The sequence below is a fragment of the Bufo gargarizans genome, chromosome 1 (genome assembly GCF_014858855.1).
Source record: "Bufo gargarizans isolate SCDJY-AF-19 chromosome 1, ASM1485885v1, whole genome shotgun sequence".
Taxonomy (NCBI): Eukaryota; Metazoa; Chordata; class Amphibia; order Anura; family Bufonidae; genus Bufo; species Bufo gargarizans.
The window spans coordinates 49,530,937-49,547,113 of record NC_058080.1 but is presented as its reverse complement, the minus strand read 5'-3'; the positions used below and the strand labels follow the sequence as shown (position 1 = coordinate 49,547,113).

The 16,177-nt window shown below is 41.6% G+C and overlaps 1 protein-coding gene across 1 annotated transcript in view; it reads left to right on the top strand.

Moving 5' to 3' along the window:
• The first annotated feature begins 1,346 nt into the window (after positions 1-1,346).
• Positions 1,347-16,177, top strand: part of SMOX (spermine oxidase) — a 29,151-nt gene continuing 14,320 nt past the window's right edge. The window contains exons 1-3 of the mRNA XM_044295333.1: positions 1,347-1,455; positions 10,635-10,869; positions 11,267-11,493. Of these exons, the coding sequence (XP_044151268.1) occupies positions 10,662-10,869; positions 11,267-11,493 (435 nt within the window). The 5' untranslated portion in view covers positions 1,347-1,455; positions 10,635-10,661. The remainder of the gene's footprint in view (positions 1,456-10,634; positions 10,870-11,266; positions 11,494-16,177) is intronic.

Genomic DNA, 16,177 nt, shown 5'->3' with positions numbered 1-16,177 from the left:
AGATATGAGGGGTACTGTGCAGGAGGAGCAGGATACATGTATTATATATGAGGGGTACTGTGCAGGAGGAGGATACATGTATTATATATGAGGGGTACTGTGCAGGAGGAGGATACATGTATTATATATGAGGGGTACTGTGCATGGAGGAGGATACATGTATTATATATGAGGGATACTGTGCAGAAGGAGGAGGATATGAGGGGTACTGTGCAGGAGGAGGAGGATACATGTATTAGATATGAGGGGTACTGTGCAGGAGGAGGAGGAGGATACATGTATTAGATATGAGGGGTACTGTGCAGGAGGAGGAGGAGGAGGAGGAGGATACATGTATTTGATATGAGGGGTACTGTACAGGAGGAGGAGGATACATGTATTAGATATGAGGAGTACTGTGCAGGAGGAGGATACATGTATTAGATATGAGGGGTACTGTGCAGGAGGAGGAGGAGGATACAGGTATTATATATGAGGGGTACTGTGCAGGAGGAGGATACATGTATTAGATATGAGGGGCACTGTACATGGAGGAGGATACATGTATTAGATATGAGGGGTACTGTGCAGGAGGAGGAGGATACATGTATTATATATGAGGGGTACTGTGCATGGAGGAGGATACATGTATTATATATGAGGAGTACTGTACAGGAGGAGGAGGATACATGTATTATATATGAGGGGTACTGTGCAGGAGGAGGATACATGTATTATATATGAGGGGTACTGTGCAGGAGGAGGATACATGTATTATATATGAGGGGTACTGTGCAGGAGGAGGATACATGTATTATATATGAGGGGTACTGTGCAGGAGGAGGAGGAGGATACATGTATTAGATATGAGGGGTACTGTGCAGGAGGAGGAGGATACATGTATTATATATGAGGGGTACTGTGCATGGAGGAGGATACATGTATTATATATGAGGAGTACTGTACAGGAGGAGGAGGATACATGTATTATATATGAGGGGTACTGTGCAGGAGGAGGATACATGTATTATATATGAGGGGTACTGTGCAGGAGGAGGAGGAGGAGGATACATGTATTATATATGAGGGGTACTGTGCAGGAGGAGGAGGATACATGTATTATATATGAGGGGTACTGTGCATGGAGGAGGATACATGTATTATATATGAGGAGTACTGTACAGGAGGAGGAGGATACATGTATTAGATATGAGGAGTACTGTCCCTGCAGGAGGAGGAGGATACAGGTATTAGATATGAGGAGTACTGTCCCTGCAGGAGGAGGAGGATACAGGTATTATAGATGAGGAGTCAGTACTGTCCCTGCAGGAGGAGGGCATTTCCTGAGGCAGGGGGCGGGGCTTGCACTCTGATAAACACAGCCCGCGCTGCTCCGTGCACTGACAGTCTGGAGTGCTGAGCGCCGAGCAGGACAAAGAGACTGCAGAGCAGGAGATCCCGGAGCAGAGGAGGAAGGTAGGCGGCTGCCATTACTGCAGGAGCCGGGGACTGGGGGCGCCCTGACCCTGCAGCTCACACCGCCCCATCCCCCCATGTTCTGACACTGGGGTCCCTGTTGGGGGCCGGTTCTCGTGCCAGTTGTAAACAGTAAACGGAGCCGTCAGGTGCGGAGGGGGAGACCGGAGTAATGGGGGCTCTGTAATAACCCCGGCTCTCCATTGTGTCCTCCTCCTACTGATGCCTGTGACCTGCTTTTCTGTACGCTCAGTGGTGTGACTGGGGAGCTGCTGTCTTCTGGACCAGGCAGCCCTCATTTATGTCTTTATTATATTTCTCCCTGTAATTTATTTTTTGTAATTTATTTTTTGGACAAAAAATAATAATAATTTTAATATTTTTGTGCACCATTTGATTACCCGTCTATAAATCTCTGTCCTGTCCCTGCTCCGCTAAGCTTCCCGTCTACTAAATGCACAAGACCAGGACCGGATTGTTTCGAGGCTGCCATTAAATCTCCTAAAATCCTGTGTGTATCACGTAGTGAGAGGGGGATTGGATAGTACCGCAGGGTTAAACCTCTCTTCCCTGCCGCCTGCATACCCATACGACAAGGGGGTCCTGGATACAGTAGATCAGTATCTGGAAGAGTAAGGCCTCCTGCACATGACCATCTTTGACTTGTGTTCCTCAGACTGAAGATCTGCAGAATACAGATGCAGTCTATACGCCATCTGCATCCCCCCCACCCCCCCCCCCCCCCAGGCCTATTGACTTCAATGGGTCAGTGGTCCCACATTTTGGTGACCTATTCTCTTTTATTTTTTTTTGTGTGAGAAGACGCTTTATTGGCTCTCTAACATTTATGGCCTAATTCACACTTCAGTAATTTCGTGCCAGAACCAGGAGTGGAGCCTACATGGAGAGAAGGTATAATGGAAAGATCTGCACCTGTTCTGTGTTCTTTGGCTCACACTCTCATTGACCAAACACTGAGGTGTGAACTAGACCTTGAAGGGTATTCCAACCAGAAACAACTGGAATAGGTGATAACTTCTAAATCGGCTGGAGTCTGACTGCTTGGACTAGGGATGAGAAAATCGACTTCGGATGAAACATCTAAAGTCAATTTGCATAAAATGTAGTTCCGATATTGTACGGAGAAGGAGCTTCGTACAGTATTGGAATGTATTGGCTCCGATGAGCTGAAGTTATTACTTCGCTTATCCCTAGCTGCGACCTGTCCCGATCACTGGAAGGAGACACCTCAGTCCATGGTTCCCCACCATCACAAGACTGTAGCTAGGGGGGTTTTACTGGAGTGGTGGGGAGGAATAGAGCATGCATATTGTAATGCCCTCATTGTGGTGACTGTTTACTGGGATTCAGCAAGTCACCCAGTATTTATCGCCTATCCAGTGAATAGGCGATAAATGACTTTGGCTAAAATACCCCCTTTTAAGACTATGATTACTTGGGGGAAGAACATGCAAAAAGGTTCTCCAAGAATTGAGATCACCCCTCCAACGTGGGGTGAATGGAGTCAACAAATCATCCTAATGTTCTACTGAATAGCTTAAAGATGAATCTGAAACCGAGATGAAACATCTGTGACCTTGGCAGGATTGGGGGCGCACGTGCCTTAGACCTCTCGGTAAAAGGGACTACCAAATTCAGTTAAATCTTCCTTCTGCCTCAGTCCCCACAAAGGGCCACCAGTATCTTAAGTGTCTACCAGCACCCCTGATTTAAGTTGAGCATGCCAAAGAGAGAATGGAAAAAAAATCAAGTGCTAGTTGGTTTGGGTCCAGATCTTCTCATTTTTGGCATGGGTGGCTATAGATGACCATTTGATAGTCCTTCAGTCTCCATATGCTGACTATATGGGCAGGTAGAATCTGTAGGCGACATAGTGGGTCCTCTTTCTGCCCTAGTGTAGAACATATTTGCCTACACGACCAAACCCAGTGGACACTGTCTTCTACCCAAGTTTGGCCACTTTTGATACCCAACATCAGTATTGATCATTGATCTGGTTTCTGCTTGAACAGTGAGAGTGTAGAATCTGGTCTCTAGAAGTGCCAGTATAAAATACAACTCCTGTTTTTCTCAGAAAACTTCTGGGCTGGTCCCACCTGTGATGACCTCAAAGCTAGGACGGCACAACAACTTTTTTTTATTTGGAGGGTTGATTTAGGTTTAGAAAGAAGGGACCACCATCGTTGTTTCCTCCACTTTGAGAACAATTTTTAAGGCCAGATGTGTTGAATTGGCCGCCTCTACCATGTAACCTGTTATTTCATGATTCTCCCTTCAGTCGGCTGTGGTATGCAATAAGGTTGGGGTGTGACGATACCAGTGCTGACTCAGTCATACTATCCGGTTTTCCAGTTAAAGTACAGGACGTGGCAGTTTGTCCTTGTATGACTCTTCCTAGAAATGTGGAAGGAAAGGGCATGAGAGGGAGGAAGGGTTATTGGAAGATAGTGCACATTATATTGTATGGCTGACGCTACACAATGCCAAGAGTTCTTACTAGCCACATGTGAGATTACGGTTTATTATCATTGCACAGCGCTTTCTTGGTTCCTCTCCAGATTTTACAAATGTAATGGGGACAAGTTTATAGGAAGCACATTAATCTGTCAGGATGGAGCTTCGGTGGGAACAGGAGAACCTACTGCTTAGTAAGCAATTTCCTTCAGTTTAAGAACTTGGAGGAGATTGTCTGTCTGCATTTCAGAATTCGGTTTTTATTTTTCTAAATTGCTTTGGAAACTGAAATATGTCCTTTGATGCATGAGACACAGGGTATTTGGAAGTTCAATCCATCCAGGTAGGCCATGGTGGAGTGTTCTACCTGCACGATCCTCAGAATCCACCAGTTTTGTGAGATGGTTTCTTCCCACTTCTTCACCCAGAATCTGAGGACACCTGTTGCAGAATGTTTCTGTTCTGCATGTATATGAGGATCTACAGTTGTCCTCTGTGGGTCTATCTAGCTCCTAGTTTCTTACAGGAATATCCCTCTAAATTGGTGAAACCTGGAACTGACCCATAGGTCCAGATGCTTCTTGCATCCATAAGTCCCTGCTTTAGCTGTTGAGCACCACATGGGTGCATTCTTACGTGGGTGATATCATTTGTGGGAATACCTTTTTGCCACTTTGACATCCTAGTCCACATGGGTGCTGTGAAATAAGTCTACCTAATGACATCAAGGTCCAAATTTTTTTTTTTTCAAATTTTTCTTGTAGCCCTTTTTTTTTTTTTCCAGTACAAACCACAATGTGCTGAGACGTTCTTCTGGCAGCAGGATTTCCATCCCAGCCATTCTGGAAGACAATACTTCTATTATATGGACTGAACCAAATAGTTTCTATAACTCCTAAAACAATTCTGTTTTGAGGGTGCTTATTGAATTGTCCCTTCTGAAACTCCCCACCCCCGTAGCTTTACCTTCTGATGGTCGGTGAGGGTACTAAGGAAGGTTCTGAGGCTTGGTAATTGCATAAGTTTTCTGGTCATTGTCTCTGGTGACGCTTTTGTATTCACTTTGCTAAGTATAGGATTATATAGAGGGTTTGACATCTTTGTCATGATTCTTGGAATTCTGACACATACCTTGAACACAAAGTCTTACATAATGTTCTTGTAAAGTTCCTGGGAGCGGCTGAACTCTTGCAGGTCTAGTACATGGCTATGAGCTCTCCCTTAAATATTTACATTTGTGTGGTGCCCATAGTGGTTGGCAGATGACCAGTAACTATATATATATATATATATATATATATATATATATATAGATATATATAATATTATATTATATTATATTATATTATATTATTATATTATATTTATTATATTATATTATATTATATTATATATATTATTTATATTATTTATATTATATTATTATTATATTATTATTATGTATATTAATATTATATTATATTATTTATATTATATTATATTATATTATATTATATTATATTATATTATATTATATTATATTATATTATAGTATATTATATTATATTATATTATATTATATTATATTATATTATATTATATTATATTATATCTATTATATTATATTATAATTATATTATATTTATATTATATTATATTATATTATATTATATTATATTATATTATATTATATTATATTATATTATATTATATTATATTATATTATATTATATTATATTATATTATATTATATTATATTATAATTATATTATATACTTATTATATTATTTATATTAAATTATATTATATATATTATATTATATTATATTATATTATATTATATTATATTATATTATATTATATTATATTTCTTATTCTTCTAACAATTGCACCCATTAGTGTGCCCCCCAACTCCCCTCGCCCACAGTCTGCTCCATCTGGCAGACCTCAGCCCCCTCAGTAATGTTGAAGAGAAGCATTGACACACTTGCTTATATCTCTGAGACTTCTTTTGAACAAGTCTCAGCCTGTTCCTCAGGAGTCATAAAGTGAGCCATGTTGGATTTTTGGGGCCCGTCTGTATTCACGGTCAACCCCTAGCTTATTTAGATATCGGCTCGTGAATTGGTCCAGTCTGCAGATGGCTTTCTTCTCTGGTTCTTAGAGGGTGGGTCCTTCACTCCGGTCCAGTCTATGATGTTCTTATGCCCTAAAAGAGCCACAGCATTTAAAGGGGCTTTCTATTCTCTTGCATTTTTTTTCTTTAAAAAAACACTCAGAATGGTGTAAAGTATAAGTAGTATTACTCGTCTTACCGATTCTCTATTTCCCCCTCCCACCATCCTGCTGCTCCTGTTCCAGCACTTCCTGGGTTCCTCGCTAGTCTTTTTACTTCCTGGTTCCTCTTGACATGGTCATGTGACCACCTTTGCCAATCTCTGGCCGCAGCAGTGACTAGCTATGGATGTTGATTGGCTGTGTCGAAAGGGAATGGGAGCATCGGGAGAGTGGTAAGGCTGTTATTACTTTTGTTGTATTATGCCATTTTTATATATATATATATATATATATATATATATATATATATATATATATATATATATATATAATCTATATCTATCACCACTTTAAGGAGCTAGATTTTAATATATCCTGTATAGAAAAGTAAGGTGTGCCCAGTTATACCTGTGACCTTGGTGTCACGATCACCTGACACTTCTGTCACAAGCCCCATAAACCAGCGTTTGCAATGGAACTACATTGCTATCCGTCCCTCAGTGTGTTTTTTACTGGGATCGGTGTGTTCATCCTGATCTACCTGGTTCACAGACAGGATGCAGTAAAGTGGCAGTATGTATTTACACAGGCAGGTCAGGAGAGGAGAAGCGGGATATGGTGGAGCCTGATTTCTCAATGGGGCAGTAATCTTTGCTTGCTGCTCTGGCATATGAAGGAAAGGTATGTATTACTCAGAGCGAGTCCTCCCACGTGGTTTGGCATGGAGATAATCTCTCGGAGTTGTGATGTCATAAAATTTCCTGTTTGAGGTTTATGCCGTTAACTGTTTGTAGACTGAGTCACTGAACTTTCACGCAATTTTCATTTAATAGAGAATGGAGGAACCAGTACTGACAGTCGGTACTGGAGCTCCCCAGGGCTGTGTGCTTCCCCCACGGCTCTTCTCGCTGTACTCCAATGGCTGCCTCTCCACAGACCCATCTGTTAAGGTTCTGAAGTTTTCAGATGACACAACAGTAGTTGGGGATGAGTCTGCATGAAGTGGGACAGCTTTCCTCCTGGTGCAGCAACAACCACTCAGAACTTAATGCTCTGAAGACCATGGATACGATAATAGACTTTAGGAGATGTCCCTCTAATCATAAATGGATCTACAGTAACCAGAGTAGAGTCAATCAAGTTTCTTTTGGACCACAATTTCCAACAACCATAAATGGAACAACAATACGGTCTCTATCATCGAGAGAACGCAACAGAGTATGTACCACCTACAGCAGCTGAAAAAGCTTGGCCTACTACAAAAATGAATGGTGCAGTTCTACACCGCGATCATGGAATCCATCATGACCTCATCTATGACTGTATGGTTTGGTTCCTGCTCAGTATTAGAAAAGGTGAGACTGCAGCGAATAATTGGCTGTAGCTTACCTTCCCTGCAGGATCTTCACGCTAGCAGGTGCAGAAAGAGAGCTGCTAAGATGGCCTCAGACCCCTCTCACCCCGCTCACTCCATCTTGAGTGAGATACCGTTTCAGTGGCTACTAAACCTTCCAGGCACAGGAACAGCTTTTTCCTCTCAGGCAGTTGCCTTACATAAGGGTCCATTCACACGTCCGCAATTCTGTTCCGCATTTTGCGGAACGGAATTGTGGACCTATTCATTTCAATGAGGACAGACTATGTCCTGCCCAGGTCCGCAACCGCGTTCCTGCAAAAAGAATAGAACATGTCCTATTCTTCTCCGCAATTTTCTATTATAGTGCCAGCGATGTGCGGTCCACAAATTGCGGAACACACATCGCCGATGTCTTGTGGATCTGCAAAACGCACACGGACGTGTGAATGGACCTTAATGCAGAACCACGCCAAAGCTGCTATGACTTGGGAGCATTTACAGCATAGAACTGAAAACACACTTCTCCCTGTTTATTGCCACTAAAACGTACATACTGTCCTTACTGTCTGTCCTTGTACTGTTTTGTTTGTGTCTGTCAAGCAACTGCCAAGTCAAATTCCTTTTAAGTAAAAACTTATTTGGCAAATTGATTCTGATTTCTAAATCCCTTCATTTAAAAAAAATGTGCCTGCATCCACCTGAATAGCCACTAGGGGTCTCTCTTCCACCTAATTTAGAGCCCATTGCCTGGTGTTAGGCAAGATCTGTCTCGCAGGAAGTGGGGGCGTATCATAGCTAGCTGAGATCCTGACCCTGATAGAAGAACTGCTTCTGAAGATCGCAGGAGATTTTTATGTTTCTGTAAGTGTGATTTCTCCCTCCTTATCTGCTCTGCGAGTTCCAGACCTGAAAATAAACCTAGTGGGAAGTAAGGGAAAGGACGTCACAGTACAGTGCTGGCAGATTACACAGAAGGGAGATGCTACCTACTTGTGAGAGAAATGCATCTACCTGTGCAGTTTAAAGATGTTAGGAAAGCCCTAAAAAGACCTGTTCCTTAACAGTTAAGTTTCTACAAAGAAGCACAGCCATTATGCAAAAAATAAAAAATAAAGCTTTTAAAGGGATTGAGCAGATTTAGAAAAGTGTGTATGTATGCCCAGTCTGTCTGCAGGTTGTGTCTGGTATTGCAGCTCCATGTCATGTGGAAACAGGTGTGGTGCTGTTTCTGGAATTAAGCGATCCTGTACAACCCCTAATAGTTTTGGAATTAGTTGCTATGGGCAACCCTTTATTTTTTATTTATTTTTTGTATGTAAAGAGGACCACAGTTTGGGTCTACTAGATGTAATGGTCATCCAGCAATGTGTGGCGGTGTACGCATTGCGCACTAGCATCAAGCCATCCACGTCAATGTGCCGGTTGTGCGGGTCAATACTTCCTGTTCCTTGGTAGCTCGTTGTTGTCATAGCAACCCATCAACTTTTCAGTGGTGGAGAAATACAAGATGGATTTCGTGTTTTGCTGTCTTTTACATTGTCCCTCTGACAACCCTGAACTTGCATAAGCTCACCAACATGAAGTGTTGTCGGGTTTCTCAGAAAATCCTTTAAAATTGAAGATTTTCAGAGGTTCTCCTTTAAGTGTCATGTGACGGGGCTGAAAATACATTCATTCTGTTTCTGTCAGGGTAATGGATGACAATTTAGTAAAACCTGCTGGCGTCGGTTTCTGGTAGCACAGACTGTTCTCAGACATGATAAAAGCTGCAATTCCCTCCCTTGTCTCCTCGTTCTGCTCTCCTGCCCCAAGAACACGATGCCTTGAGGTGTCTGTATCCAAGGATTTCAGTAGAGTCTCCGATTCCTTCCTCCTTAGAGGGAATTGTGCCAGGATTGTGCATAGTTGCGTTGGTTTCTAAGAGCAGTTGTTTGGGGAGGGAGCGCGGGCTGGACGGATGAATGGAGGTCTGGACCTCTCCTCTGTGTCTTGGAGAACAGGCCGGATGGATCCTTCACAACAAAATTAATTTGTTTCCCTTTTCTGAAACACTTGGTGCGCAATGTTTTCTTCCTCTTGTCACGGAAGCTGATGTTCTTTGGCAAGCAGGAATCTTTTTATATAAAAAGAAAAAAAAAAGAACATTGTGTAAAGTTTTAGGTAATCCCTTAAAGGGGTTGTCTATTTTTTCTAAGCTTGCTCCGTGGGTCCCGTCCTGTCTTTGCTGGACTTCCTGTCCCCACTTGTAAACTCCCTGCATGGACTGTATCAAGTGCGCCACTGCAGCCAATGACCACCCTCAGCAGTGACCCGTCTCCAAGCAGTGCTTTAATGCTCTAGCCAGTCACAGCTCTAGCCAGTCATTGGTTGGAGTGGTGCACGTGACCCCGTCTATCCATGAAGTTTACATGTGAAGAGGGCCTGGACGGAATGGTAAGTAAATGCAGATCTCTTCATAGGTCCTGCTGGAGGCCATTAAAATGAATAAATAAATCTGGAAACCCCTATAAGGACATGACCTATTTTTGACATAACTTATTTTTGTATTTTTTTTATTTTTTTTTGTATGCCATTTTGGGGTAATTGGGGAGATTTATCAAAACCGGTGGAAAGAAAGTGGCGTAGTTTCCCGTAGGATCAATCAGATTGATCCTATTATTTTTCAAAGGAGATTTGAAAAATGTAAGGTGGAATCAGATTGTTGGCCATGGGCTACTAAGCTATTTTTACTCTACACCAGTTCTGATAACTCTCCCCAATGCCAGTTAGGCACTGCCTGCACATGGCTGGCCTGGGGAAGCCCACTTAATGCTTACCGCGACGTCTAAGTGGTTTTAATATTGGTGGCCTATCTCAGGATATGCCATCAGTATCTGGTCGGCAGACGTCTGACACCCCCACCAATCAGCTGTCCTTTGTGCCATGCGCCTGGTTTCTGTGATGGCCACACTGGATTGTGGTGCATCTCGGATAATCTGTTAACCTCCTGGAATACCCCTTTCATGGAGGTCACAGGATGGATGCCATTTATTTTAATATTTTTTGCAGACCACATATATATATTTTTTTTATTTTTTTTCCCCTCTGCTAGGACAACTAAAAAGAGAGCTTGGACGGCATGCAAAGTTGTGACATATCTTCAGACAGCACTGATGATCCTCTTAGTAGTGGCCCACGGAGAAACCGACAGCCGCGAATAGTGATTATTGGAGCGGGTCTTGCAGGCCTCTCTGCTGCAAAATATCTCCTCGAGAAAGGATTCTCGGATGTTACGATCCTCGAGGCATCTGATCAAATTGGAGGCCGAGTTCAAAGTGTAAAACTTGGTGAGTGTCCTTTTAGCTATTGACTTGTACCGTGGCATCACTGATAATTATTGCCTGTTGGTGTGATCGCTGAAGTCTTTGATCAAAACAATGAGTGCGCCAATTTCTTTCGCAGTGAGGAGGAGTTTGAATGGAACATATTTGCCCCACCTCCATTTAAGGGGCTAGTGAAGGCAATGTGCTTCTGACTCAATTCTCAGTGTTAGTTCTAGATGCTTCAGGGGTCGCTGATCAATAGCGGTTCCGGGTGTTAGACGCCCACCGATTTGGATATTGATTAACTATCCTTAGGATAGAGCATTGGTATCAACAGTTAGACAAAGTGTTTTTCAAGCCTGCTTTTAGGTTGCTCCACTTCCCTCATGACTTCATGGTGACTCTTCTTGATTCTTATCAGAACACGCTACTTTTGAACTGGGAGCTACCTGGATCCATGGATCAATTGGCAATCCTATATATCATCTAGCAGAAGACAATGGCCTACTGGAAGAAACCACAGATGGAGAGAGAAGTGTTGGTCGCATCAGTCTTTACTCCAAGAACGGAGTTGCCCACTACCTCACCAGCAGCGGACAGAGGATCCCAAAAGATGTGGTTGAAGAATTCAGTGATGTTTACAACGAGGTGAGATTCTCTATTATAGCTCAGGCCAGGTCCATGGCCATGGTCATGCTTTCATGAACCTTTCATCTTCTTGGACCTCATAGATCAGCCTCCTATAGGCTACTAAGTCTTGTTTTAGTCCACATGGACTCTGTATTTTGGCACATTAGGCCCTGGAAATTTTGTATATACCATAAAGCAGGTGTCAGTAAACCAATACTATAAACAATTTCATGCATGGACATGACTTGAAGGTACTTAATGGGTTTCAGTTCATTATCTACAGAATGGACATGTCTTTGACTCCACGTCACCTCCAGAATTTTCTTTCTTAGGCCCCTTTCACACGGGCGACTTTTCCGTGCGGGTGCGATCCGTGCGGCGAACGTATGGCACCCGCACTGAATCCTGACCCATTCATTTCTATGGGGCTGTGCACATGAGCGTTGTTTTTAACGCATCACTTGTACGTTCAGTGCAAATCGCAGCATGCTCTATAATGTCCGATTTTGACGTGACGCAGGCCCCATAGAAGTGAATGGGGTGTGTGAAAATCGGATGGCATCCGCAAGCAAGTACGGATGCCATGCGATTTGCACGCATGGTTGCTAGGAGACCATCGGGATGGAGACCCGATCATTATTATTTTCCCTTATAACATGGTTATAAGGGAAAATAATAGCATTCTGAATACAGAATGCATAGTAAACCAGCGCTAGAGGGGTTAAAATAAAATAAAAAATAATTTAACTCACCTTAGTCCACTTGTTCGCGAAGCCGGCATCTCCTTGTGTCTCCGCTGCTGATGAACAGGACCTGGGATGAGCTGCTCCATTAAATAGAGCTTAAGGACCTTCGATGACGTCACTCCGGTCATCACATGATCTTTTACCATGGTGAATCACCATGGTAAAAGATCATGTGACGTACCATGTGATGACCGGAGTGACGTCATCGAAGGTCCTTAACCGGTATTTAATGGAGCAGCTCATCCCAGGTCCTGTTCATCAGCAGCGGAGACACAAGGAGATGCCGGCTTCGCGAACAAGTGGACTAAGGTGAGTTAAATTATTTTTTTATTTTATTTTAACCCCTCTAGCGCTGGTTTACTATGCATTCTGTATTCAGAATGCTATTATTTTCCCTTATAACCATGTTATAAGGGAAAATGATACAATCTTCAGAACATCAATCCCAAGCCCGAACTTCTATGAAGAAGTTCGGGTTTGGGTACCAAACATGCGCGATTTTTCTCACGCGAGTGCAACGCATGACAATGTTTTGCACTTGCGCAGAAAAAATCGCGCATTTTCCCGCAACGCACCCGGCTCTTAGCCGGGCCAAAAAAATGACGCCCGTGTGAAAGAGGCCTTAGAAATCTCTTCCATCCCGTCACTGCCACAATGGCTTCAGCTTCAGTAGGGCAGCGCCTCATTCTTCTATTAAGACGTGTCACATCATGTTTGTCATCCCTGATGCACCCACATGTAATTGTCATGTTAATGAGCCTAAACATCTCCACGTCGGGCCATTCAGTCCCTCAATATCTTTCTGTTTGACCTTTACGTGTAATACGAGATTTTCTTCTAGCATTGCACGAAATGGGACAAACATGACTAAGCTGTGGCCAAATCCATCAGGGTTCATAGGTTCTCATTTATCAAAACGGTCTAAAAGAAAAACTCATGTTGTTGCCCTCAGCAACCAGTCACGTGTCAGCTTTTATATTTACCCGAACGGTGTAAGCATATGAAATCTATGGGTAAGAATAAGAGTTTTCCTTTTTTAGATGTTTTTTTTTTTTTTTTTATAATGAGGCTCGCTGAGGGAACTCTACCAAGAGATGAAGATCCTGAACAGAGTATTTCCTCAATTAACCCAGAAGTCGCTAATTGGGTGTATAAAAATGTTTTTTCTAAACGAGACAACCCCTTTAATTTCTCTTACTTTTGTATTTTTGGGTATTGAGTAAGTAGTACGTTCAGGCAATGATATCCACCATTCAACCAGTGTACCAGATGGGTGCCAGCAATGTGACATGGCATTGTCCACGCTGAAGAACCACAAATTGTATGTGCCCATCTTCTTACTTATCCACCTCACATCTGCCCATAGGATATAAACGTCCTATGGGTGGATGTTAATCTCTGAATGGACGTTCTGGAAGAGGGAGGGGGGGCAGGACAGCAGGGAAATCGGGGACAGTTCCCAGGTGTCCTTGCCTTCTAGATCACTGTATACACCGCGCTAAGCGAGCGCTGTGTATACCAGATCAGGGAGCGCTATGGGACCACCATGGCCGGGACAGTGCAGGAGCCCTGCGCTGAGTATGTACAGCCTCTCTAGGGGCTGTATTTCAACTGTAACTGGGGCTACTATGTCAACCCCTAGTTACAGGAGAAATCAAGAGTGGGGGGAAAAAAGTGAAGGTAAATGTAACCCAGAGGTCTTGTATGACCTTATGGGGGACTCGACGTGTGTGGGGGAAAAAAAATAAAAAACATTTTTGGGTATTGCTGCGTCCGTAACAACCAACTCTATAAATATATTGTCTGATAAACACCATAAAAAAATCATTTTTGTCACCTTTCATCACAAAAACTGCAATTCCAAGTGATAAAAAAAGGCGTATGTCCCACAAAATGGTACCAATAAAACTGTCACCTCCATCCCGTAAAAAATGAGACCCTATCTAAGACAGTCAAAAAAAAAAAAAGCTATCGCTCTCAGACTATGGAGACACTAAAACATATTTTATTAAATTTTTTGTTTGTTTCGTAACTGTCTGCTCTATAAAAGTGTCACATGACCTAACCCCTCAGGTGAACGCTGTGAAAATAAATAAAAACTGTGCTAAAACAACCAATTTTTTATTTATTTTTTGGTCACCTTGCCCCGTAAAGTGTAATAATGACTGATCAAAAAATCATATGTACCCAAAAAATGGTACCAATAAAAAAAGTCAACTCTTCCTGTAAAAAAAAAAACAAGCCCCTGCACAAGATCATCGGCAGAGACACAAAAACAAAGCATTTTAGAAAAAAAAATAAAAAATGTAATTATGTAAAACTGAAACAGAGTAGACATATTTGATATCCTTGCGTCCGTAACAACCTGCTCTACAAAAAATAGCACATGATCTACCCTGTCAGATGAATGTTGTAAAAAATTAAAACACTAGCAAAACAGCCCCTACAATCTGGTGACGTCACCGGGCATGGAGCTTTATAATGAATGTAGGCAGGAGGATGAATAGGTATGAGGGGCCGGTGCAGGGACGCGATGTTGGACACTAGAAACCAGGAGATGCCTCCCTATGCTGGGACCCGCAGTGCAGCAGGAAGTGATCTCACAGATAAATAGATATGTAAACCATCTGTTGGGGACTGTAGGAGCTACCTAAAACCATCTTGGGAACATAGACTCTGCTTTTTTTTTTTTTTTTTTTTTTTTTTAAAGTTTGATCCCAGGCAACCTCCTTTAACCCTCGCTGTGTTGAAGAAAAAAAATAGATTAATATGGAAAATCTGCCAAAAAAGTGAAATTTAGAAAGGTCATCTCCATTTTCCTTTAATTCTTGTGGAACACCTAAATGGTTAACAAAGTTTGTAAAATCAGTTTTGAGTAACTTAAGGGATGTAGTTTCTACAATAGGGTCATTTATGGGGGGTTTCCACTATGTAAGCCCCACAAAGTGACTTCAGACCTGAACTGGTCCTTAAAACGGTGGGTTTTGGAAATTTTCTTTAAAATTTAAGAATTGCTTCTACAATTCTAAGCCTTCTAACGTCCTAAAAAAATAAAATGACATTTACGAAATGATGCCAACATAAAGTAGACATATGGGGAATGTTAATAAATATTTTTGAGGTATCCCTCTCTGTTTTTAAAAGCTGTGAAATTTAGAAAATTGCTAATATTTCAAAATTTTTGGTGACTTTTGGATTATTAGTTAATAAATAAAGGGGAAATATATAGACTCAATTTTCCACAGTCATGAAGTATAACTTGTCACGAGGAAACCGTCTCAGAATGGCATGGATAAATAAAAGCGTTCCAAAAATAATAGAGATATATATATATATATATATATATATATATATATATATATATATATATATATATATATATATATATATATATATATATATATAATCAGGGCTCCAGACTAAAAAAAATATCAAGGAGCCATTGGCTCCTAACCTAAAAAATTTTGTTGCCAAATTTAAAATACATATAATTACGGTATAATAGAAAAAAAATAAGCAAGTCTTACCTAGGGTTGCCACGATACCAAAATTTTGACTCTATACCATAAAGTATTGCGATACTTGATACCATGTGAAAAAAATTAACTCCAAAAAAGCCACATGCATTCCAGATTTTATGGAATGTCTGGACCATAATAGAACAGTCCTAACCTAATTTGTCGGGACAAGGTGACAAAAAATTGGCAAATTGCATGTTGGGGTGTGTGTGTGTGTGTGTGTTCACCGCATAGGAGATTTTTAAATATTTTAATAGTTCGCACTTTTTCAGGCGTGGCATTATGTAATTTATTTTTTATATGTAAAATTTGGCAAGGGGGTGATCTAAACTTAATAATTTTTTATTTTTTTTACTTTTTATTTAATAACTATTTCCCCCCTTAGGGGCTAGAACCTGGGATCTTTCATCCCTTGTCCTATTCACCCCAATAGAGCTC